The following is a 25,376-nucleotide window of genomic DNA, read 5'->3' as shown; positions in this document are numbered from 1 at the left end:
TGTTGTGTTGTGTAGTGGCTTTGCTGGCATGCATCTTAAATGTTTTTAAAGTTTGCCTCACCAAGATATATATGCTAAAATTGCCACTGGTTATTTATGATGATCAATGGGACGTCGGAGTATCGCGTCTCAGCGTTTGTGGACTATTGCCACGTTCATATACTATTTGGAACTAAGAAACTCAGAAATGTCCGACTTGCTAACTACAACCAGTTAGCGAGTCGGGCATTTCTGAGTTTCCTAGTTCCGAATAATATATGAACGTGGCATAAAATGTAAGTTCCTGTCATAGTTCACAAGGGCATGTTGGGAACTGTAGTTTAAATAGTAGAGGGATTGGATGAGTTGCCCAAATCTTCTGTCTTGTAGAGTTTTATAGGCTACTGGCTACATTATTACAAGGCGATTTAAGGTTATTTTTACGGACACATATAGCTTATAAGTATTTAGCATTTACATTCTTATTTGCGAAGGCCTATGTTTAATTTTAAATCTAAAGATTAGCTTGTACGCCTATACCGGGGTAGATTGATCTGACTTCCTGTTGCACTGCGGTGCTTTGTACGTGCTTTGCCTGCTGTTAGTTTACTAGATATCGCGATGAATGTCATGCAACAACACAAGTTAAGTAGGGCCTAGTTATGATTGACAGGTAATTATAGGCTTATAGCCTAGATAAAGAGAACACTAGTTGCTTGGTAACATGGTAAACCTGTAGGCGAGATATCATCCACAACCATGACATTGGGTGAGTTATTATTGGTATTGCGCAGGCCTATCATGTTGCATTCGTTCCGAGTTGTTTCTATGGGCTACAAGTCTAGCTTTTACAGATCTTTACACAAGATGCTGTCTGAGATTATGTGGTGATTTTATGCGATTGAATGATGACACGTAGGCAAGCATGAGGGCATTAGAGGCAGGAATATTGGTGAAATTGAGAGAAGGGAGGGGAGACGAGTGTGTTATGGATGGTTGTCCCCATTCCTGTAGGGTTTTTTAATATGACAGTTCCTCAAAGCACGGCAGCAGACAACGAGCGTATATAGGCTATAGCTCAGTGGAGTGAACTATGTAGTTGTGCCAGAGCGGTTCTGTGGGGGCGTGCGTCTCGGTGGACTGTGATCGGGGCTGTGTTCACTTGAGAGGAGATGGCTGTTCTGGCTGTCCAAGCAGGTTTGCCGGACCATTCTTGGTGAGATGGGTTTTGAAGGAGAAGCGTAGGAAGTTATGTAAATTGTGAGCTCTGCCTATACGTGTTTATGTTTACTGCATGCAGTGCATAGTATTCTTGTGACAGTGTATCTTTTCGTCTGTGTCGTGACTCGTGATTGTGGGTGCTTCATACTGCAGTTACTGTTCATGTATATATGCTGGTGCTAATCCTTTGTTCTCTTCATGCACATCATGGTTGTTTACATTGCCATGATCCTGTTTCACTTTACTAAGGTACAGTTCGAAATGTACAGTACTGGGGGGGTGGGTCAAAAAAAAAATTGCTTTGGGGAGTGTTGTTTTTTTTGTTTGCACAGGGGAGGGTAGTGCGTTTTTTCCCCCTCATTTACATTCGCCATTCTGCAGGTGTTACTATATATTGTCTTCCATATTGCCAGATTTCCTATTCTGCTTGCATGCGCCTCCCCTATCAAGGTGTTTTGGTACTTCCCTTATGCCCTATGCTTTTTCCACATGCTTACTATACCACACACAGGTCAATATAGTCTACCAATCAACTGTCTATCCTGCCCTGTATTCATAGTGACAATAGTGGCAGGTGGATCGTTTGTCCAGATCTGCAGTAGGTTAAGTAGAAATCATACCACACAAAATAATTAAAATCTGCATTTTTCAAAATAAATCCACAAAATTGAGGAATAGCTGACAAGCAGAGGAGAGGCCAGGTGCATCATTGCATGAAAGAACAGTGAAGACATGCAATTCAAAAAGCTCTCTTATTGATCTTGTTTAAGAACAATCAAATTATCCTACCTAGCTTACAACACCACAATCCAATTAATAATTGCATTATTGTTTTCAAGTGAGTATAATTCTACTCTAGGCTGTACACTGCAGTGGAAAAGGTCATTTGAATAATGGCGCAAAAGCCCTGTTATTTGAATGTTTCATTCCATTTGGATCAGTTGTGGGTCTACTCTTGACAGATTATAGAAAGGCACAGTAGCAGGCCAGTCTGTCTGTATTTTTACTTCTGATGCGTTGTCTGTTGCTGAACCATTCTCCCAAGTTGTCATATGCTCCCAGCAGGCCCAGTTATCAGAGGTGTGGACTCGAGTCACATGACTTGGACTCGAGTCTGACTCAAGAAAATAACTTCACCTTGGAGCCTCAAGACTCGGGACCCGACTGATTACTTGAAATTATCTGGCCAGGATTTGTAATGTTTTGTCACTTATTTTGTGGCACAGAGTCTAGTGGCTTTGCTATTAGGCTACTCTCCACACAGCCAGAGACAGTATCGCACTTGCAAATAAACAGATTAGCTAGTGAAACGCACACTCTGCCCTCTGATTGGACCAGCAAACTGTCAATTAACACAGGTTGGGTGAGCTACAGTAGCGCAGTGAGAAGGTTTTGAGGGGATGCTGGCAAAAACAGAGTAGCCTACCTATGTTAATAATATCCATATACAATTCAGTCTAGCAATCTGCTACGGAGGCATTTTTGCCAGAACAATAGGCTACCTGGTGATTTCATTGATTATTTTCATATTTCAGGTAGGCCTAGTAGGCCTGTTTCAAGTAGTCCTGTGGCGGTCACGAAATGTTGTCAGCTGGTGATTGTCAAGCAAATAACTGTCGGTCTCACGGTAATTGACCGTTAATTAACAAACACATTACGGATCCCCTTGCTTCCGCACATAGCCTACAAGCCATTTTAAAAACTCGAATAAATCCATGTAATATAGCCTACACCTTAACAATAAATCCATAATTTATTTTAGACATGTCTAAAGAAGCATGATATGAAGAAAATGTAGTCTATTTCAGAAAAAAATAATAGCATACTCTGACTTGTCCTGATGTGGCTATGACTCGGCTACACTAGTTTAACAGACAAGATTTACTTATAATTCCGTGGCATTATTTTATATTATTTTATAGTATGAATAATACAATTGAACAAAGCTGAATAAAATAAATATTTTCTCCAAATGATTTGAGGGAGTGCGCACATGCGGCTATTCTGTGTTGAGCGGTTAACAAAGAAATAGGTACTCCAATATGTATAATTTAGAGTTATTCATGTAACTTTAGTTGTTCTACAAATGTTGGGCTATATGTTTTGATTATTAATACATTGTAAGGCTGCATGGTGAGACTAATCATTATTTGAAAAAAGTTGCTTCAAAGGCATGAGCTCTGCTTTGTTTTTTTGCGCAGGCTGTACACACTTCATTAGTCTCTCATTCACAATTTGACAAGCACTTGATAATGCCTCGAATTTCATGGCGGCATCGCCTTTGTGGCCGTAATGCACCCTAAAAATTCCATGCCGTTTGCGGCCTTGAGTGCTGCGTTGTGCCATATCCAATTACGAGGTGCATATTGAAGATATTGGATGAACTGTCCACATTTACTTTCCGTCAGCCAACAAGATGAGTAGGCCTAATGAACAGCAAAAACTATAGCCTGCCAATGTACTATCCCCCATAGTACAAAAGTCGACCTATTCTGTGCGAGAAATAAATATTCCAAACAGTGGGACAGTTGTGGGATGGGATAGATCCCAAATTAATACAACAACTAGCATCAAAAAACCTTGTTTATGCAATGTGGCTGACGCAACAGATCAGAACGTTTAGCTTAAAATGTTGATAAACTATTATGGTATTTCTTCACCTTATAAGCGCAGCCATGCGCACATGGTAGAAGGCTATACGCGCAAATGTTCCATTAGCGGAAAACACCATTATCAAAAGTGACCGCAAATGCAATTATGCATGTAATGCTTTTATTATAAAGGTGCATTTTTATGTTGAAAAGGATCTTACTCAAACTTGAAACTCACGAGTAAAGCGGATTAATGTGCTTAATTTCAAGAAATTATTTGGCCACTTTAGTTGTGATGCAAACCTTATTAAAACATATAAGCCTATGGGCTAAGCTACATGAGGTGTGTGACTATGATTTGAACAAGTCGCAAAAACAGGTATTGTTTCTTATGCTGGGCATCATTCACAAGTGATGATATATAATTAATCAGACTGTTCTTGATTTAATCTTGTCTTTACATATACTAAACAATATATGTGTGACATTTATGGTTTAGAATGGACCATTATCATGCACCTGTATCGAAACAGGGGCAGCGGAAAAAATACATGTAATCTATGCACTTAAATAGCGAATGGACGCTTTTCCTGTGGTTTATTTTCATGCCAGGAAAGGTTGGCAATACTTCTGTTGTAAATATAAGCAATGTGCTTAATATTAGGAAAGATAAATAAATATAGTAGGCCTAGTCTATAGAAAGCTCATGGGATCCTCCTCTTTTTATTAGTGGCCATCACTCTCTTTTCTCCCGCAATTGCATAGCCTATAGAAATGTTGCGCAACATGAAGTGTTTGATTAGATTTTCAAATACATTTGCAATGATGTCAGAGAGAGTAGAGGGACAATATAGTGCTGAGTACCAGACAGTTAGCTTGTTTGGTAGGCTACTAATGACCAGCATCAGAGCTTAGACAAGCCTAAATACCGTAAGTAAATGGTCATGTGGAATTTGACTGCCTTCATGACTTGTGACCGCTGGTAATACGGTCACTGCAACAACCCTAGTTATAATTATATACTTCAGAGGTGGTACTGGCTATATATCTAACATCGCACTAGCTTCAGTACTTATGCGATGAAGATGTAATATATTCTGGTGAATTACAGTGCCTTCAGAACCCTTTACTTTTTCCACATTTTGTTAGGTTACAGATTTATTCTAAAATTGATTAAATTGTTTGTTTACCCTCAATCTACACACTACCCCATAATGACAAAGCAAAAACAGGTTTATAGAAATTTTATCAACTGTATCAAAAAAAAAAAATGAAAATATCATATTTACATAAGTATTCAGACCCTTTACTCAGTACTTTGTTGAAGGACCTTTGCCAGCGATTACAGCCTCGGGTCTTCTTGGGTGTGGCGCTACAAGCTTGGCACACCTGTATTTGGGGAGATTCTCCCATTCTTCTCTGCAGATCCTCTCAAGCTCTGTCAGGTTGGATGGGGAGCGTCGCTGCACAGCTATTTTCAGGTCTCTTCAGAGATGTTAGATCGGGTTCAATTCCGGGCTCTGGCTGGGCCACTCAAGGACATTCAGAGACTTGTGCCAAAGCCACTCTTGTGTTGTGTGTGTTCTTAGCTTCTTATGGCTGAAGGGGCAGTATTGAGTAGCTTGGATGAAAGGTGCACAGAGGTGCCCAGAGTAAACGGCCTGCTCCTATGTCATAGTTGCTAATATATGCATATTATTATTAGTATTGGATAGAAAACACTGAAGTTTCTAAAACTGTTTGAATTGTGTCTGTGAGTATAACAGAACTCATATGGCAGGCAAAAACCTGAGAAGTTACACTTTCTGTTTGGATTTTTTCTAGGGGTGGCAGATTTTCAACCAAGCTCTCATTGAAATCACAGCGAGATATGGATGAGTTTTCACTTCCTACGGCTTCCACTAGATGTCAACAGTCAATAGAACTTTGTCTGATGACTCTAATGTGAAGGGGGGCCGAAGGAGACAGGAATGAGTAATCACTTCCCATGAGGTGCCCACGCATTGAACTGGCGCGTTCATGTGAGAGGTAGCTCCTTCCATCGGTCAACTGAAGTCATGTAATTCTCCGGTTGGAACGTTATTCAAGATGTATGTTAACAACATTCTAAGCTTGATTCAGTACATCGTTTGACATGTTTTACTGACTGTAACGGAACTTTTGGACATTTCGTCACGTTATAGTGGACGCGCTTTGAGACTTTTGGTTAGGGAGTTTGGTAACAATTCAAAGTAGCTAATTGGACATAAATAACAGACCTTATCGAACAAATCAAGCATTTTTGTGGACCTGGGATTCCTAGGACTGTATTCTGATGAAGTTCATCAAAGGTAAGGAAACATTTATCATGTATTTTCTGGTTTCTGTTGAGTCCAACATGGCGGCTATTTGGCTATTGTTCTGAGCTCCGTCTCAGATTATTGCATGGTTTATTTTTCCGTAAAGTTTTTTTGAAATCTGACACAGCGGTTGCATTAAGGAGAGGTATATCTATAATTCCATGTGTATAACTTGTATTATCATCTACATTTATGATGAGTATTTCTGTTGAAACGATGAGGCTATGCATATCACTTGGATGTTTTTGAACTAGTGAATCTAACGCGCCAATGTAAAAGATTTTTTTATATAATATGAACTTTATAAACAAACATGCATGTATTGTGTAACATGAAGTCCTATGAGTGTCATCCGATGAAGATAATCAAAGGTTAGTGATTAATTTTATCTATTTCTGTTTTTTGTGAAAGCTATCTTTCGCTGGAAAAATGGCTGTGCTTATTGTGGTTTTGTGGTGACCTAACATAATCGTTTGTAGTGCTTTCGCTGAAAAGCATATTTGAAATCGGACACTTTGGTGGGATTAACAACAAGATTACCTTTAAAATGATATAAGACACATGAATGTCTGAGGAATTTTAATTATGAGATTTCTGTTGTTTGAATTTGGCGCCCTGCACTATCCCTGGCTGTTGTCATATCGATTCCGGTAGCGGGATTGCAGCCATAAGAAGCTTTAGGGTCGTTGTCCTGTTGGAAGGTGAACCTTCACCACAATCTGAGGTCCTGAATGCTCTGGAGCAGGTTTTCATCAAGGATCTCTATGTACTTTGCTCTGTTCATCTTTGCCTCAATCCTGATTAGTCTCCCAGTCCCTGCCACTGAAAAACATCCCCACAGCATGATGCCGCCACCACCATGCTTCACCGTAGGGATGGTGCCAGGTTTTCTCCAGATGTGACGCTGGACATTCAGGCCAAAAAGTCCAATCTTGGTTTCACCAGACCAGAGAATCTTATTTCTTATGGTCTGAGAGTCTTTAMGTGCCTTTTTGACAAACTCCAAGTGAGCTGTCATGTGTCTTTTACTGAGGAGTGGCTTCCGTTTGGCCACTCTACCATAAAGGCCTGATTGGTGGAGTGCTGCAGAGATGGTTGTCCTTCTGGAAGGTTCTCCCATCTCCACAGAGGAACTCTAGAGCTCTGTCAGAGTGACCATCGGGTTCTTGGTCAACTCCCTGACCAAGGCCATTCTCCCCCAATTGCTCAGTTTGGCCGGGCGATCAGCTCTAGGAAGAGTCTTGGTGGTTCCAAACTTCTTCCATTTAAGAATGATAGAGGCCACTGTGCTTTTGGGGACCTTTAATGCTGCAGAAATGTTTTGGTACCCTTCCCCATATTTGTGCCTTGACAAAATCCTGTCTCTGAGCTCTACGGACAATTCCTTCGACCTCATGTCTTGGTTTTTGCTCTGACATGCACTGTCAACTGTGGGAACTTATATAGACGAGTGTGTGCCTTTCCAAATCATGTCCAATCGATTAAATTTACCACAGGTGGACTTCAATCAAGTTTTAGAAACATCTCAAGGATGATCAATGAAACAGGATGCACCTGACCTCAATTTCATTTCTCATATCAAAGGGTCTGAATACATATGTAAATAAGATATTTCTGTTTTTTTAAATGTCAAAACTGTTTTCGCTTTGTCATTATGGGGAATTGTGTGTAGATTGCTGCAGATTTGTATTTATTTAATACATTTTAGAATAAGGCTGTAACGTAACAAAATGTGTAAAAAGTCAAGGGGTCTGAATACTTTCCGAATGCACTGTAATTACAATATTTGAGAGAAAGAAAAAGACTACAGACCGATCGCGCTTTCCATCCGATCCTGCAACCCCTGCTGCATATAGGTAGGCCGTGTGATCGTGCTTGCTCTGAACTCCAGAGAAGTGAAAATTGTGACAATATATCCCTAGTTTATATTGACTGCTAACATTAATGACTTTCAGCTCAAAATGCAGGTGGAAAACGCAGTTTATTTCTGTATCTTTCGTTTTGAAAAAAGCATCATTTGCGCGTGCATGCGTGGGGGGTCGCAAACTTTGAACCCCTCCTTTTTGTCGTACGCAGGTCAAACAGTTTGAGATCCACTGCGCTAGCGAACAGGTTGCTGATTTGTGGTACAGCTATAGGATCGGGTGCAGCGCGAATGTAGGGAGAGAGGATTAACATAAATAAATATGCAGCTACAAAAATGGTTTGCTGATTAAGAATATTAACTGTTTTGTGGTGAATTCTTCTTTCTTAACCCATTATTTATTTTTTTATTTCACCTTTTATTTAACCAGGTAGGCTAGTTGAGAACAAGTTCTCATTTACAACTGCGGCCTGGCCAAGATAAAGCAAAGTAGTGCGACACAAACAACAACAGAGTTACACATGGAATAAACAAACATACAGTCAATAATACAATAGAGAAAGTCTATATACAGTGTGTGCAAATGAGGTAGGCAATAAATAGGCCATAGTTGCTCAATTATTACAGTATGGCAAATTAATCACTGGGGTGATAGATGTGCAAGTAGTGGTACTGGGGTGCAAAGGAGCAAAATAAATAAATAACAATATGGTGATGAGGTAGTTGGATGGGCTATTTACAGATTGGCTATGTACAGGTGCAGTGATCTGTGAGCTGCTCTGACAGCTGGTGCTTAAAGCTAGTGAGGGAGACATGAGTCTCCAGCTTCAGTCATTTTTGCAGTTCGTTCCAGTCATTGGCAGCAGAGAACTGGAAGGAAAGGCGGCCGAAGGAGGAATTTGCTTTGGGGGTGACCAGTGAAATATACCTGCTGGAGCGCGTGCTGCGGGTGGGTGCTGCTATGGTGACCAGTGAGCTGAGATAAGGGGGGACTTTACCTAGCAGGGTCTTGTAGATGACCTGGAGCCAGTGGATTTGGCGACGGATATGAAGCGAGGGCCAGCCAACAAGAGCATACAGGTCGCAGTGGTGGGTAGTATATGGGGCTTTGGTGACAAAACGGATGGCACTGTGATAGACTGCATCCAATTTGCTGAGTAGAGTGTTGGAGGCTATTTTGTAAAAGACATCGCCGAAGTCAAGGATCAGTAGGATAGTCAGTTTTACCAGGGTATGTTTGGCAGCATGAGTGAAGGATGCTTTGTTGCGAAATAGGAAGCAGATTCTAGATTTAATTTTGGATTGGAGATGTTTAATGTGAGTCTGGAAGGAGAGTTTACAGTCTAACCAGAATCCTAGGTATTTGTAGTTGTCCACATATTCTAAGTCAGAACCGTCCAGAGTAGTGATGCTGGACGGGTGGGTAGGTGTGGGCAGCGATCGGTTGAAGAGCATGCATTTAGTTTTGCTTGCATTTAAGAGCAGTTGAGGCCACGGAAGGAGAGTTGTATGGCATTGAAGCTCGTCTGGAGGTTAGTTAACAGTGTCCAAAGAAGGGCCAGAAGTTTACAAAATGGTGTCGTCTGCGTAGAGGTGGATCAGAGAGTCACCAGCAGCAAGAGCAACATCATTGATGTATACAGAGAAAAGAGTCGGCCTGAGGACTGAACCCTGTGGCACCCCCATAGAGACTGCCAGAGGTCCGGACAACAGGCCCTCCGATTTGACACACTGAACTCTATCAGAGAAGTAGTTGGTGAACCAGGCGAGGCAGTCATTTGAGAAACCAAGGCTGTTGAATCTGCCGATAAGAATGTGGTGATTGACAGAGTCGAAAGCCTTGGCCAGGTCGATAAATACAGCTGCACAATATTGTCTCTTATCGAGCGTGGCTGAGATGCACCCATGACCAGCTCGGAAACCAGATTGCATAGCGGAGAACTTACGGTGGGATTCGAAATGGTCGGTGATCTGTTTGTTAACTTGGCTTTCGAAGACCTTAGAAAGGCAGGGTAGGATAGATATAGGTCTGTAGCAGTTTGGGTCTAGAGTGTCTCCCCCTTTGAAAAGGGGGATGACCGATGCAGCTTTCCAATCTTTGGGGATTTCAGACGATACGAAAGAGAGGTTGAACAGGCTAGTAATAGGGGTTGCAACAACTTTGTCGGATAATTTTAGGAAGAGAGTGTCCAGATTGTCTAGCCCTGCTGATTTGTAGGGGTGCAGATTTTGCAGCTGTTTCAGAACATCAGCTATCTGGATTTGGGTGAAGGAGAAATGGGGGAGGCTTGGGCAAGTTGCAGTGAGAGGTGCAGGGCTGTTGACCGGGGTAGGGGTAGCCAGGTGGAAAGCATGGCCAGCCGTAGAAAAATGCTTATTGAAATTGTCAGTTATCGCGGATTGATCGGTGGTGACAGTGTTTCCGAGCCTCAGTGCAGTGGGCAGCTGGGAGGAGGTGCTCTTATTCTCCATGAACTTTAGTGTCCCAGAACTTTTTGGAGTTAGTGCTACAGGATGCAAATTTCTGTTTGAAAAAGCTAGCCTTTGCATTCCTAACTGCCTGTGTATATTGGTTCCTAACTTCCCTGAAAAGTTGCATATCGCCGGGGCTATTCGATGATAATGCAGTATGCCACAGGATGTTTTTGTGCTGGTCAAGGGCAGTCAGGTCTGGAGTGAACCAAGGGCTATATCTGTTCCTGGTTCTACATTTTYTGAATGGGGCATGCTTATTTAAGATGATGAGGAAAGCACTTTTAAAGAATAACCAGGCATCCTCTACTGACGGAATGAGGCCAATGTCATTCCAGGATACCCGTACCAGGTCAATTAGAAAGGCCTACTCGCTGAAGTGTTTTAGGGAGCGTTTGACAGTGATGAGGGGTGGTCGATTGACCGCAGACCCATTATGGGCGCAGGCAATAAGGCAGTGATCGCTGAGATTTGGTTGAAGACAGCAGAGGTGTATTTGGAGGGCAGGTTCTTTAGGATGATATCTTTGAGGGTGCCCGTGTTTACGGATTTGGGRTTGTATTTGGTGGGTTCATTGATAATTTGTGTGAGATTGAGAGCATCAAGCTAAGATTGTAGGATGGCCGGGGTGTTAAGCATGTCCCAGTTTAGGTCACCTAACAGCACGAGCTCTGAAGATAGATGGGGGSGCAATCAATTCGCATATGGTGTCCAGGGCACAGCTGGGGGCAGAAGGTGGTCTATAGCAAGTGGCAACGGTAAGAGACTTGTTTCTGGAGAGGTGGATTTTTAAAAGTAGAAGCTTAAATTGTTTGGGCACAGACCTGGATAGTAAGACAGAACTCTGCAGACTATCCCTGCAGTAGATTGCAACTACGCCCCCTTTGGCAGTTCTATCTTGTCGGAAAATGTTATAGTTAGGGATGGAAATGTCAGGGTTTTTGGTGGTCTTCCTAACCCAGAATTCAGACACGGCTAGGGCATCCGGGTTGGCAGAATGTGCTAGGGCAGTGAATAAAACAAACTTAGGGAGGAGGCTTCTAATGTTAACATGCATGAAACCAAGGCTTTACGGTTACAGAAGTCAACAAATGAGAGCGCCTGGGGAATGGGAGTGGAGCTAGGCACTGCAGGGCCTGGAGTAACCTCCACATCACCAGAGAAACAGAGGAGGAGTAGGATAAGGATACGGCTAAAGGCTAAAATAACTGGGCTTCTAGTACGTTCAGAACAGAGAGTAAAGGAGCAGATTTCTGGGCACGGTGGAATTGATTCAAGGCATAATATACAGACAAAGGTATGGTAGGATGTGAATACAGTGGGGGTAAACCTGTGCATAGAGTGACGATGAAAGAGATATTGTCTAGAAATATAATTTAAACCACATGTCACCGCATGTGTGGGAGGTGGAACTGAAGTGTTAACTAAGGCGTATTGAGCAGGGCTAAAGCCTCTACAGTGAAATAAGGCAATAATTACTAACCAAAACAGCAATGGACAAGGCATACTGACGTTAGGGAGAGGCATGCGTAGCCAAGTGATCATAGGAGTCCAGTGAGTGGCTTCAGGCAGCTAGCGGGCCAGAGCTAGCAAGCTAGCAGAAGGGCCTTTTGAGGGATGTCGCGACGGAAAAAGTCAGTTGAAAAAAACCCTCGGGCGGAATTACGTCGGTAGTCCAGTCATGATGGGTCGGCGTGGGGTCCAGGTATTGTAGCCCAAGGAGTGGTTGATGGGCCTCTACTGCTAGYCGGGAGATGGGCCTAGCAAATGGGCCTAGCAATGGCTAACTGACACTAGTTAGTAGCCAGTTAGCTGGCTAGCTTTTGATGGCGGTTCCGGTTCTTAAGTATATAAATATAGCAGATCTGTACCACATTGGGTGAGGCGGGTTGCAGGAGAGTATATTCAGTCCGTAGATGGAAAGTGATAATAAAATATATACAAAAAAAACAAGGAAAAACTATATTTACACATGACAAGACAAAACACATGTCTGACTCCTACGCCATCTTGGATGTAGACCCTCACCTTAAGGTCCTCACCTAAAGTGCAGAGTATCAAAATACTGAGGCATGTGTAAATCTGTTTTTTCAGGAGGGTGCAATCGCAACGGTTCTATCTGACACTTCTGAATTAGACTTGTTCAGTTTTTAAGAAGACTGTAGCTATTTGAATACATACATGATATAATATCACTATTGTACCAAGATAGTCAGTACTCATCATCAAATACGTTAAGAAATGTATTACGATCATCAGACGAATTACTGTCATCACTGAACAACGATGTGACATCATTTACTTTAAGATTTCTGACAGTGTTATTTTTTTTGCTTGCGTGCCATTATTTCTCACTAGACTAGCCTAGACCATACTTAGAGGGAGATGGCAAAGACGTGTTCTGATTGGTCCTTCTGTATTTGTTCAGGCTTCTGATTGGATTGCAGATACAACCTTATAGCACCAAGTTCAAATTAGTTTATGCAGATAGAAAGCTGTAGTTTTTCAAATTTTCAAATTTTMAAATTAACTTTTTCAAAAATCTAACTTCACAAACATATGAATAACCATCTAAAGATCTATTATATGTGACTAACTCATTTTTGACAAAAATGTCAGATCGAACCTTATGGTCTCAGCGTCTCAATTTGTACTTGAACAAGTCATTGCATGTATAGATAGTTTTTTTCTATACTTGGCTTGTGACTCGACTTCACTTGCTCTTAGAATGCACGACTTGGACTCGACCCGTTCTACTTGGGACTCGACTTGAGATTCGGACCTTGTGACTTGAGACTTGCTTGTGACTCGAATAATAGTGACTTGGTCCCACCTCTGCCAGTTATTCAGGAAAGCTTAACGTGTGTTCTGCCTGCTTTCTGGATCAGACCGGCTATTCCTCGACCTAGAAACTAATGTGCCAATATAGCCTAAATATTTGTCATTTAACTTTTGAGATGTATTACCTTTTTATGGGGCAGCAGGTAGCCTAGTGGTTAAGAGTGTTGGACCAGTATCTGAAATGTCTATGGTTTGAATCCCTGAGCTAGGTGAAAACTCTGTCAATGTGCCCTTGAGCAAGGCACTTAACCCTTATCGTTCCTGTAAGTTGCTCTGGATAAGAGCGTCTACTAAATTACTAAAATGTAATAAACATTTTAAAAAGCATTCTTTATGGGGAAAAAATAAGGTATTATCTTATAAATAGGGAAGGTGGAGTTATGTCACGTGCCGTTAACAAAAATATAGAAATGTTTGCTCTTCTCCCCTTTCCCAAATTACAACCAACTGATTTCAGCGTTAACTCAAAAATGGAAGAGGCAAGTGGAAAGGGGAGAAGGTAGGGAACTTGTCTGCCCTTTATTAAAGACCAAAATCGGCCTCCAAAAATTGTCATAAATACAAAAATATACACGCTTTAATTTGAGGATCAAAATCTTTTACAGGTTGCAAAATAGTTTAGATTTTTGATGTGCCGATTCCATGGCACATGGTTTATGAACTGATACACAAAACAACGCTTGTTTCAAAATTTAGTTTTTTATTATACAAAATTCTTGCCATTAATAGACTGTTATGTACAGTGCTGTGAAAAAGCATTTACCCCCTTATTTTTCTCATATTTTGACAATTTTTGATACTGCAGTGTTTGGTTTTTGCCAGGCATAATGGGACCGATGTCATCCAAAAAGTTAGACTTTTGAATCATCTGTGCATGTAGCATTTTTCTTAGAGTGGTGATGACCATCCAGGTGCTTCCAGGTGCTTTTTGGGAAACTTTTTGGATGACATGGGTCCCATTATGCCTGGCAAAAACCAAACACTGCATTCCACAGTAAGTACCTCATACTAACAGTCAAGCATGGTGGTGGTTTGGGGATGCTTTGCTATTTCAGGACCTGGATGACTTGCCTTAATAGAACCATGAATTCTGTTYTGTATCAGAGAATTCTACAGGAGAATGTCAGGCCATCCGTCTGTGAGCTGAAGCGCAGATGGTTCATGCAGCAAGATAATGATCCAAAATACACAATCAAGGTTACATGAAAATGCCTAAAAAGCAACACATTTGAAGGTTTGGAATAGCCTAGTCAAAGTCCAGACCTAATCCGAATTGAGATGATGTGGCAGGACTTGAAACGAGCAGTTCATGCTTGAAAACCCACAAATGTCGCTAAGTTAAATCAGTTCTGCATGCAAGAGTGGGCCAAATTTCCTCGACAGCAATGTGAGAGACTAATCAACAACTACAGGAAGCATTTGGTTGCAGTCATTGCAGCTAATTTTGGCACAACAAGTTATTGAGTGTAAGGGGGCAATTACTTTTTCACACAGGGGAATTGAGTGTTGCATAACTTTGTTAATTAAATAAAAAAATATTTGGTTTGTGTTATTTGAACAGGTTCCCTTTATCTAATAGTAGGTTTTGGTTGAAGAGCTGATAACATTACCTATCAAAAATATGCAAAAATAGAGAAAATCAGAAAGGAGGCAAATACTTTCTCACGGCACTGATATGGGGCATACAACCATGTTAGCTTTGCAGATTTTGCTGCGAAGAGAAGGAACCATTAGATAACTTATTCTGGTATTGCCTCTATGGTATTGCCCACACAAAACCACATACACACATAACACACATAACACACACATGCATACTGACACAACACACATACAGTTGAAGTCGGAAGTTTACATACACTTAGGTTGGTGTCATTAAAACTCGTTTTTCAACCACGCCACACATTTCTTGTTAACAAACTATAGTTTTGGCAAGTATGTTCGGACATCTACTTTGTGCATGACACAAGTCATTTTTCCAACAATTGTTTACAGACAGATTATTTCACTTATAATTCACTGTATCACAATTCCAGTGGGTCAGCAGTTTACATACACTAAGTTGACTGTGCCTTTTTAAACAGCTTGGAAAATTCCAGAAAATTATGTCATGGCGTTAGAAGTTTCCGATAGGCTAATAGACATCATTTGAGTCAATTGGAGGTGAACCTATGGATGTATTTCAAGGCCTACCTTCATACTCAGTGCCTCTTTGCTTGACATCATGGGAAAATCAAAAGAAATCAGCCAAGACCTCAGTTTTTTTTTTTTTTTTACCTCCACAAGTCTGGTTCATCCTTGGGAGCAATTTCCAAACGCCTGAAGGTACCACGTTCATCTGTACAAACAATAGTACGCAAGTATAAACACCATGGGACCACACAGACGTGTTCTGTCTCCTAGAGATGAACGTACTTTGGTGCGAAAAGTGCAAATCAATCCCAGAACAACAGCAAAGGACCTTGTGAAAATGCTGGAGGAAAGAGATACAAAAGTATCTATATCCACAGTAAAACAAGTCCTATATCGACATAACTTGAAAGCCGCTTAGCAAGGAAGAAGCCACTGCTCCAAAACCGCCATAAAAAAGCCAGACTACAGTTTGCAACTGCACATGGGGACAAAGATCGTACTTTTTGGAGAAATGTCCTCTGGTCTGATGAAACAAAAATAGAACTGTTTGGCCATAATGACCATCGTTATGTTTGGAGGTAAAAAGTGGAGGCTTGCAAGCAGAAGAACACCATCCCAACCGTGAAGCACGGTGGTGGCAGCATCATGTTGTGGTGGTGCTTTTCTGCAGGAGGGACTGGTGCACTTCACAAAATAGATGGCATCATGAGGCAGGAAAATGATGTGGATATATTGAAGCAACATCTCAAGACATCAGTCAGGAAGTTAAAGCTTGGTCGCAAATGGGTCTTCCAAATGGGCAATGACCCCAAGCATACTTCCAAAGTTGTGGCAAAATGGCTTAAGGACAACAAAGTCAAGGTATTGGAGTGGACATCAAAGAAAAAGAAAAAAAATCCAATGAATCCAAATGTTAGAATACAAATGTATTATAAAATACAAATGTATTATGTACAGATGTATTTGTAACAAAGTTACTTTTGTGGGGGGGGGGGGGGGGGGTGTTCTAATCTGATTTAAGCTACTTCAAAAGTCTCCTGTAGGCTACCTGCTCACATTCAACCACTCCACTCTAATATAATTCCAGCACCCAAACTGCGCAACGGCCATTCAATGAATGGAAAAAGAGACATCTGTTACAAAACACAAAAGTTTCAATACTGAGTAAGGAGGGATGTCGAGATTGACATACTCTTCTTGATTGTGTTGTAGATAAGCACTTGAAGTCTGTAATCATTGTGCGGTTATGCGTTGCTTACTGGTTTTGTGTGGTGCATTGGCACAACCTGTTGATGGAAAATGTGTTGTATATATTTTATATGATTATAAATAAAGCATCAAAATGTAGAAAAGCTGATTTCCCCCTAGCTGATCATTGTCTGCAGACGGATCTGATCGTAGTATAATGATACAGGCGTGGAGAGTGATGTGGTGGTCGGCAAACCCTTAACCTCCAGGCTCGTTAGCTGAAGTGGTAAAGTCGAAATCCACGTTTATAAACACAGGGTTGCTACAGTTATTGTTAGTTATGGTGGTAATCATTATTTTTGAGTTAATTTTATGAGGGGGCAGGGTGTGAAAAAAAGGTTTTACAGTACAAGGGGAGGGTCATGTGAAAATATGTTTTATGTTTGGGAGGGTGGTGCATTTTTCTTTTGGACACCTAGAATTGGACCAGCACACCCCCAGTACATTTCTAACTGTCCCTAATGTATAACAAGCCAGTACAGTAGTGCTATTCTAGAACACCGTAGTGGCTCTCGTTTAGTATACATAGCCTTAGAGCTGCTCTCACCATTGATTCATGTAGGCAGATGTCAACACTGTCTATTTATGTTTCATGCATAATGTTATCTGAATACGTGCTCTGTCTTTCTGTCACACACTCTGTCTCTATCTCTCTGCAGTGTTTCCCCTAGGATTTTTTCCAGCAGCGGTGGCAAAGTTAGTGTGGGGGGGTAGTGGGCGTGGCCAATGGTGCCGTTTTAAAGGCCATAGAGACAACATTTTCGTTTTAAAGCTAATTTCCTGCAATTCTACACATTTCGTCATGGCGCTGAGAGAAAAATTGCAGTTTCATAGGTCATTTCCTGCAATTCTACACATTTTGCCATGGGGCTGATAGAATTTATAGTTTTAAAACTAGTTTCCTGCAATTCTATACATTTAGCTATTCTTATGCTATCTGATTGACTCGAACATTATAACAAAGTCAATGCCATGCCATTTTTTTTTAATTCTCCTTGTCTAGTTTTTATTTTGGTGATTGTTAGTTCTCAAAGATGATCTTATTTAAATATATATTGCTCCATGATATGTTCTACATACTTTTATATCTGGTTTTAGTCGTTTAAGTTTACACAAACGTTTTACCATCCCGAAAAAATTATCCATGAAGCCATGAGTCATATGCATGAAATGTGACTCATGGCTTTGTACAATGCAGTGCGGAGGTGTGTGGAGACCTGAATTTGAAATGCCATCCGTATGGGTGTGTGCATGGTGCACTGTGGGTGTCCAGAGCTGAGTGTGGGGGTGGGAGTTTGCACAAAGGGTGGTGCAGAGGGTGGGAGTTAGTTCCGTATTAAACCAGCTAAGTGGGGGAAGTCGTGTGGAAAACTGAACTTGCAATGACATCTGCATGTTGGTACTCTACTTCTGTATTAGATGCTGCCTAAAGTCTTGAGTGTATTTTTTTGTGCAATGCTTATGTCTAATGACCTTTTCCCTATCTTTCCTTCCCTCTCTTTCTGATGCAGAGGCCAGACACTCTGAGGTATGTTGTCTGTCTGCATTTGTCTAAAATGAAAAAGGGAGGGAGCAGCACAAATACCGCACAGCCAGACACCATGCAGGGGGAGCCCTCCCCTCATCCCTGAGTGCTGAAATGTCTGGACTGGAGCCTTTGTGTGTCATCAGATAGTGTCAGACTGCATCCAGCAGGGGGGATGATAAGAGTTTATTGGAAGTAGCCTTTCAGACACCCTGTGGAAGATTTTCCTCTAAAATACATTTTCAGTCAGACAGATTTGGTCATTGACCTTTTCAACAGTAGTTTCTCCAGACCAGACTGTCAGGGGTTTTAGCGAGGAGCCAGCATGGAGTGGTCACTAGAAAGGGTGAGGGAGATGGTGGCTGGAGGGATGCAGTCTATGAGGGACTGTGAGTCCAGTGCCTTTGGTACAGCCATGTGCCTGCTGCTGCTCTTTGTGTGGTACTGTTACAGGGTAGGTCGTGAGCACAGCTCCTCTCCCCTGCGKGGGGGGTACAGCAATGAGCCCAGTCGAGTAGGGGGGGGTGGGGGGGCCTTGATCAGCACAGATGGAGATGGTAGGGCTAAAGGCAGGCCGGTGTCAGGGGTGGAGGAGCAGAACGGCTTTGCTTACTGCCAGTCCACCGAGTGTTTTCGCTGCACCAACACAGGGGAGGGTCTTAATCAGAGGCTGTACCACAGCTTGCAGGATTACGCCAAACGCTACACCTGGTCAGGCATGGGTAGGGTACATAAAGGGGTACGAGACCAGGGCCGCTACCTCACCAGCCGGCCCACCATCCAGAGGCCAGAGGTGTTCTTCCTCCCTGACCTGCCCTCAGCACCCTTCTTCTCCCGGGACGCACAGAAACACGACGTGGAGCTGCTGGAGAGGAGCTTCCCTGCTYTGCTGGCTGAATTTGAGAACATCTACCATGCCCCACCAGCGCGGGCTGGCTCCTCCCTGCCTCCGGGCTGGAAGGCCAACAGCACCCCCCATGGCCAGTGGTGGACCTTCTACCTGGTGAACCAGGGAACTCCGCTGGCCCTCAACGCCAGGAGGTGCCCCCGGGCCTGGAGGGTGCTGGGCCAGCTGCGCACCTTCATTGCCAACAACGTGTTTGGAAACGCCTGCTTCTCTGTGCTGACCCCCGGAGCCCTGATCACTGAGCATTACGGCCCAACCAACGTCAGGCTGCGCTGCCACCTGGGTAAGAAATGGAGGGAGCTCCCTGGAGGGCTACAACACTGTTAAATATAGGGATGCACCTGGCTCCCAAAATGCACCTGGCTCCCATATGTATGTGTTCACCTGTCTTTGTGAAAGTATTACAACGATAATAATGATTTTCACTATAGTATGGTTGGTTTTAAAGCTTGCTTTGCTTGCAGCATATACAGCTGACATTTTAGAATATATTCATATGTGTTTGTGTCATACAATATTTTCCTTGGTTTCTTTAGTAATTATATAGACTGACTTGCTGTCTGTCCTCTGTAGGTCTTAGAGTGCCCTCTTCCTGTGAGCTGGTAGTTGGAGGGGAGCCGCAGTGCTGGTCTGAGGGGAGCTGTCTGCTGTTTGATGACTCCTTCCTCCACAGGGCATTCCATGAGGGTGAGAGAGGGACAGCTGTTTGTGAGGGATGAAAGGGGTTGCCTTTTTCTACCCTGGGTTGCGTGTGTGTGTTTATAATATTCTGACAAAGTGTTATTAAGCTGTTATAAAGGGTTGATTGGAGGAAAACATGAATCTGTGTTTTCGCTATGTTCAGGCAGCCCAGAGGACGGCCCCAGGGTGGTCTTCATGGTGGACCTCTGGCACCCTAATGTGGCAGCTGCTGAGAGGCAGGCTCTGGACTACATCTTCACCCCTGGACGCTGAGCAGACGGTGGGGTGCTGTGGGGTGGGGGGGGGAGAGAGAACGAGAGACAGAGCTACAGAGAAACACAGAGAGTTAAAGAGAGACAGAGAGAATGTGTCAGAATTGAAGAGAGAGTTGGTGAGAAAAGTAGAGAAGAACAGTGTGAGTGAGGTGAGAGATCTTCTTTGTCTCTTGTTCCGTTCCCACACTCACTGTGTACATATTCTCTGTCGTGTTGGAATTGGCTCTCTCCCTGTAACTCTCCCTTAGCACCTACTGACTTTGACCAAACAGACGTAATGTAAAATGTTACATTTGAATGTTTACAGCCCCAATCCTTATATCTGTGATTATCCCTGCCCGTGTGTGATAGTTTACTGTGCTCTCCTTTAGAAATCAATACAGCTTTCACAAAAACAGTTGGATAAGCACATAGAAAATGTTTTTCAGAGATCAAATGATTTGCTAGAGACTGCCTGTGTTGTTGCTACACAGGAGAAATGGTTGTATTTGCAGTAGTGGGGAAATCACTGGGGAAGCCAGAAAAAAAAGCCATATTACAACCTATGTGTTGTGATAATTGCGTTGTTTGCTCTATAACCTGTTAATTCATATGCCTTGCGACTGTGATATATAGGTCTAAAGACTGAGACAATAAGAAGACAGTGGCAGAATAAATTGAACCACCTTTGTTTAATCACAAAACCGGATAGCAACCTCTGTCCGGTTCAGTCCACAAAGCATATTGCATGTAACAGACAGTTACATGACCTACAGCATGGTCAAGCAAGTTAATGTTTCTGACTATTCCAGTACCATTTCAACATCATCAAATCACCTCTGCTTAGTCTAATACAGTGACCTAAAAGATACCAAAAACAATTTAGTCCAATCAACGTAAGCTAAACATGATGTGGCTGTCCATTGTTCTAATTTCTTTGTACGTGTGCGCGTTTGTGCAAGTAGAATAATATGTTGACTCACCCTACTTGTAGAAAAATGCCAATGCCATCCTCCTCTTTCATTTTGACGAAACGGTCTATCATACAGTACACGCTTTTATTTTTTGTTGTCCTAGGCTAGCTGGCTAAAACACATGCTGGCCTAACTTCCATTCATGGGCAATATTAGCTAGATAACATTAGCCTTCTACATCTAGCTACATGTTGAACTAACATCCTCTCAGGCCAGTGTCACAACAATGTATGAATGAATGGTCAGAATGCCGTTATAATCATTGGCCAGTACAGATAATTAAGTAAAACAACAAGTCCAAATCCCTATCGMCATGGCTAATTTAGGAAACGGAAAGCTAGCTAGCTAGCTAGTCACTGGAAGACAACAACACAACGAGATGCAACAATCAACTTGTTTCTATCAATGATGTATGCTGTCAATGGGATTTGATAGTAGTGACGCCAAAATCCAAGCTGGCTTCCCTTGACACTTTTTTTTGGTGCGCCAGGACCGTTTAGCTCAACGATGAGCAACTTTTAAAAACAAAAATTATCAAGGGAGGCCAAATGCTCGCAGGCTTTCCTTGCTTTCCATTCAATGCTGGGGGCGGCAACAATGTCATACATCTATCTGATGCTGGCTGTCGTTGGGACCAGACAGAATCAGATAGATGGCATACATGTAGAGCGACAGAGGGGGCGCTGTTTCGCTTGTTCAGATGCTTTCTCCTCTGAGATACATTCAGCCTCTTGCGAATTGAAGGAAAATTATGAAACAGAGATGAATGATAAAATCATTTATGTTATTTTCTTGGTACATTTTTTGGGGGAGCCTGGCTTCCCTTGACAGCCATGAATACATGCCACTGTATTTGGTAAATTATCTAATTAATGGTTGTAATATGGTTGGTTGTATTTGATATCAACTTTGTATTTATGTAAATATAGTTGGAGTACAAAACATATCTGAGAGGTTTTGAAATATAATTGTCTTACAATCGGTAGTTATTGTGTCATCTTAATTTACTGGTACTGCAATGTCATCTTCTCTCCCGAGTATTTGTCATTTTGAGACATTACTTTTTAGATATTTGAAATGTTTATCAAGTGGTTTGGCTATTGTTCAGTAACATTTTATACCATTCTGTGATTTTTCAGCTGCATATCAAATGTTTGGTGATATTCTTCCCCAATAGTCATATTTGTGGCATTTGTACTCATTTTGAACAGTATTTAATAAATGGCAAATTATCTGAATCAGACAACTTCAGTCTTGAATTCATAATATATTTTGTGCATGATAACACTGTTGTAACCGCTTATGTATTCAGTGTGTATCTGCAAATCAGTACCATTGGGTAGAATGTTGTTCTGCAGTTTCATATTAGTGGCACCAGGAGGCGTAGGTGTGCCATATTCAGTATGAGCAGATGGAGAGGTGAATATGGAGATTCCGCTGAAGCAAAGCAAGGCCAGTACACTAACAAACCTACGCTACTCAACCTTAGCAGCAGAGGAATTATAATGTACTGTAAAAAAGAAAGAAAAGTGTGAAGTCTGTAAAAAAAAAAAATGGTTACTGGAATGAACACCTGTTCTGGAGCTACTACTCTTCTACATATGACTAAGTATACTGAACAAAAATGTAAACGCAACATGTAAAGTGTTGGTCCCATGTTTCGTGAGCTGAAATAAAACATCTCAGAAATGTTCCATATGCACAAAAAGCTTATTTCTCTCAAATTGTGCATACATTTGTTTACATCCCTGTCAGTGAACATTTCCATCCACCTGACAGGTGTGGCATATCAAGAAGCTGATTAACCAGCATGATCATTACACAGGTGCACCTTGTGCTGAGGACAATAAAAGGCCACTTTAAAATGTGCAGTTTTGTCACACAACACAATACCACATATTTCTGCTGATGAGTATTTCTGTCTGTTATAAAGCTATTTTGTGGGGGGAAACTCATTTCTGATTCAATGGGCCTGGCTCTCTATTGGGTGGCCCTGTGCCCTCCAAGGCACCCCTGTCCAGTCATGTGAAATTCATAGATTAAGGCCAAATGAATTTATTTAAATTGACTGATTTCCTTTTATGAACTGTAACTCAGTCAAATCTTTGAAATTGATGAATTTATATTTTTGTTCAGCATAGTTTGAGTAGTTTCTCAGGCTGTTTTGTAATTTGGTCCATCTGCATAAAACTGCGATTTGTTCATTTGTGAAAATAGGTCATATTTTACCCTGCACCTCAGAGTTCAGTGATGATTCAAGTGAATTAGTAGTGGGACTATTCAATTATTCAGGGGTGCAATTTTGGATTTAGAAGGGGGNGCAATTTTGGATTTAGAAGGGGGGGGGGGGGCATAACTTGGTGGGGGGTCTTGGGGACCTCCCATTTTTGGGGGTGTCTAAAGCACATTTCCTTAATTTCTACACAATCTAATATGACCCATGACCCTTCTAGCAGTCTCTATTTGGAACAACAAAAAGTCAACAAAAATGCCCACAGTCAACAAGCTAGGTAAGAGAATATTAAATATGTTAAGTGATTGATAAGACTGAACTAGATAAATGATAATTCAATCATCAATATTGTGTTGCACCTTTAACCAATAGCCTAACATATTAACAACTGTTACAAATAAAGTACAAAGACTTAACTTTTGATTGTCTTTATTAAGACATCCTCTATATTCAATTTCAGCCAGACCGCCCAGCCAGCCAGCCCGAGCTACCTGCACACCCGGACTGAGCAGACCAGCAGCTAGGGATTGCCTAAATACGTAACTCCCCTGACGTGGGAATGTTTTCAATAAAGACTCCTTTTGTCGTACAGTATTCCATATTAGGCATCCAGACCTTATGATAGTTGCACAGTATAAACGCACTCTATACAGTTATATGGCGATATTATGCATTTTGTATTGTAGATATGTAGTGGTGTAATAATGTTACATTGTTTTATGTGTAATGTAAGTGCCTTAATGTGTTTGGACCCCAGGAAGAGTAGCTGCTGCCTCGGCAGCACCTAATGGGGATTCGTACTGAATACAAATACAAATCAAAAACAAATCTAGTGTACATAACTTGACATTTCTTCCATACACTGTGAGAGGATAACCAACCTTCCGATTAATAGCAATGCATTTCTTAGCCACTATAAATGCTATGTTACAGTTTCTTCTGATAACAGTCTCCAGTATCAACATTTCCAAGCAAACAAAAACAGGAAGAAGGGAAAACCTGTAGACATGCTGAGATAAAATAACATATTCTTTGCCAGAATTCAGTTGGCCTTCACAAGACCATAACATACAGTATGCAAATCTTTCCCCGTTTGTGCTTTACACATCCAGCAGAATAATAACATTTCTGGTAAGACGAGGGGCGGGGGTGTGTGTCTATTTGTCAATAACTGCTGGTGCGCGATGTCTAATATTAAAGAAATATCAAGGTATTGCTCGCCTGAGGTAGAATACCTCATGATTATCTGTAGACCACACTATCTACCAAGAGAGTTCACATCTATATTATTCGTAGCCATCTATTAACCACCACAAACCGATGCTGCCACTAAGACCGCACTCAACGATCTGTATAAGGCCATAAGCAAAGAAGAAAATGCTCATCCAGAAGTGGCGCTCCTAGTGGCCGGGGACTTTAATGCAGGCAAACTTAAATCCATTTTCCTAATTTATTCCAGCATGTCACATGCGCAATCACAGGTAAAAAAAAAACTAGACCACCTTTTCTCCACACACAGAGACCCATACAAAGCTCTCCCTCGCCCTCCATTTTGGCACATCTGACCATAATCATATCCTCCTGATTCCTGCTTACAAGCGAAAACTAAAGGAGGAAGTACCAGTGATTCGCTCAATACGTAAGTGGTCAGATGACGCGGATGCTACGCTACAGGACTGTTTTGTTAGCACAGACTGGAATATGTTCCGGGATTCATCCAATGACATTGAGGAGTATACCACCTCAGTCACCGGCTTCATCAATAAGTGCATCGACGACGTCGTCCCCACAGTGACCGTACTGACATTTCCCAAACAAAAGCCATGGATTACAGGCAACATCYGCACTGATCTAAAGGCTAGACCTGCCGCTTTCAAGGGGTGGGACACTAATCCGCTATGCCCTCAGACGAACCATCAAACAGGCAAAGCACCAATACAGGACTAAGATTGAATCCTACTACACCGGCTCTGACACTCGTCGGATGTGGCAGGGCTTGAAAACTATTGCGGACTACAAAGGGAAACCCAGCCACGAGCTGCCCAGTGACGCGAGCCTACCAGACGAGCTAAATGCCTTTTATGCTCGCTTTGAGGCAAGCAACACTGAAGCAT

General features: G+C 41.9%; 1 protein-coding gene across 2 annotated transcripts; it reads left to right on the top strand.

Moving 5' to 3' along the window:
• The first annotated feature begins 424 nt into the window (after window positions 1-424).
• On the top strand, window positions 425-22,267 carry LOC111974651 (aspartate beta-hydroxylase domain-containing protein 2). Of its 2 annotated transcripts, none has more exons than XM_024002550.2 (4): window positions 425-748; window positions 18,200-19,403; window positions 19,694-19,807; window positions 19,965-22,267. In XM_024002550.2, the coding sequence occupies exons 2-4, from the start codon at window positions 18,539-18,541 to the stop codon at window positions 20,072-20,074; spliced, it is 1,089 nt and encodes a 362-aa protein (XP_023858318.1). In that variant the 5' UTR covers window positions 425-748; window positions 18,200-18,538; the 3' UTR covers window positions 20,075-22,267. The 2 variants fall into 2 exon arrangements, with proteins under 2 accessions (XP_023858318.1, XP_023858320.1); XM_024002552.2 differs by lacking the exon at window positions 425-748 and adding an exon at window positions 772-1,195.
• Window positions 22,268-25,376: the final 3,109 nt, after the last annotated feature.

This window comes from Salvelinus sp. IW2-2015, linkage group LG15 (genome assembly GCF_002910315.2).
Source record: "Salvelinus sp. IW2-2015 linkage group LG15, ASM291031v2, whole genome shotgun sequence".
NCBI lineage: Eukaryota > Metazoa > Chordata > Actinopteri > Salmoniformes > Salmonidae > Salvelinus > Salvelinus sp. IW2-2015.
The sequence above is the reverse complement of the archived record's forward strand: the minus strand, read 5'-3'. Positions and strand labels throughout refer to the sequence as shown.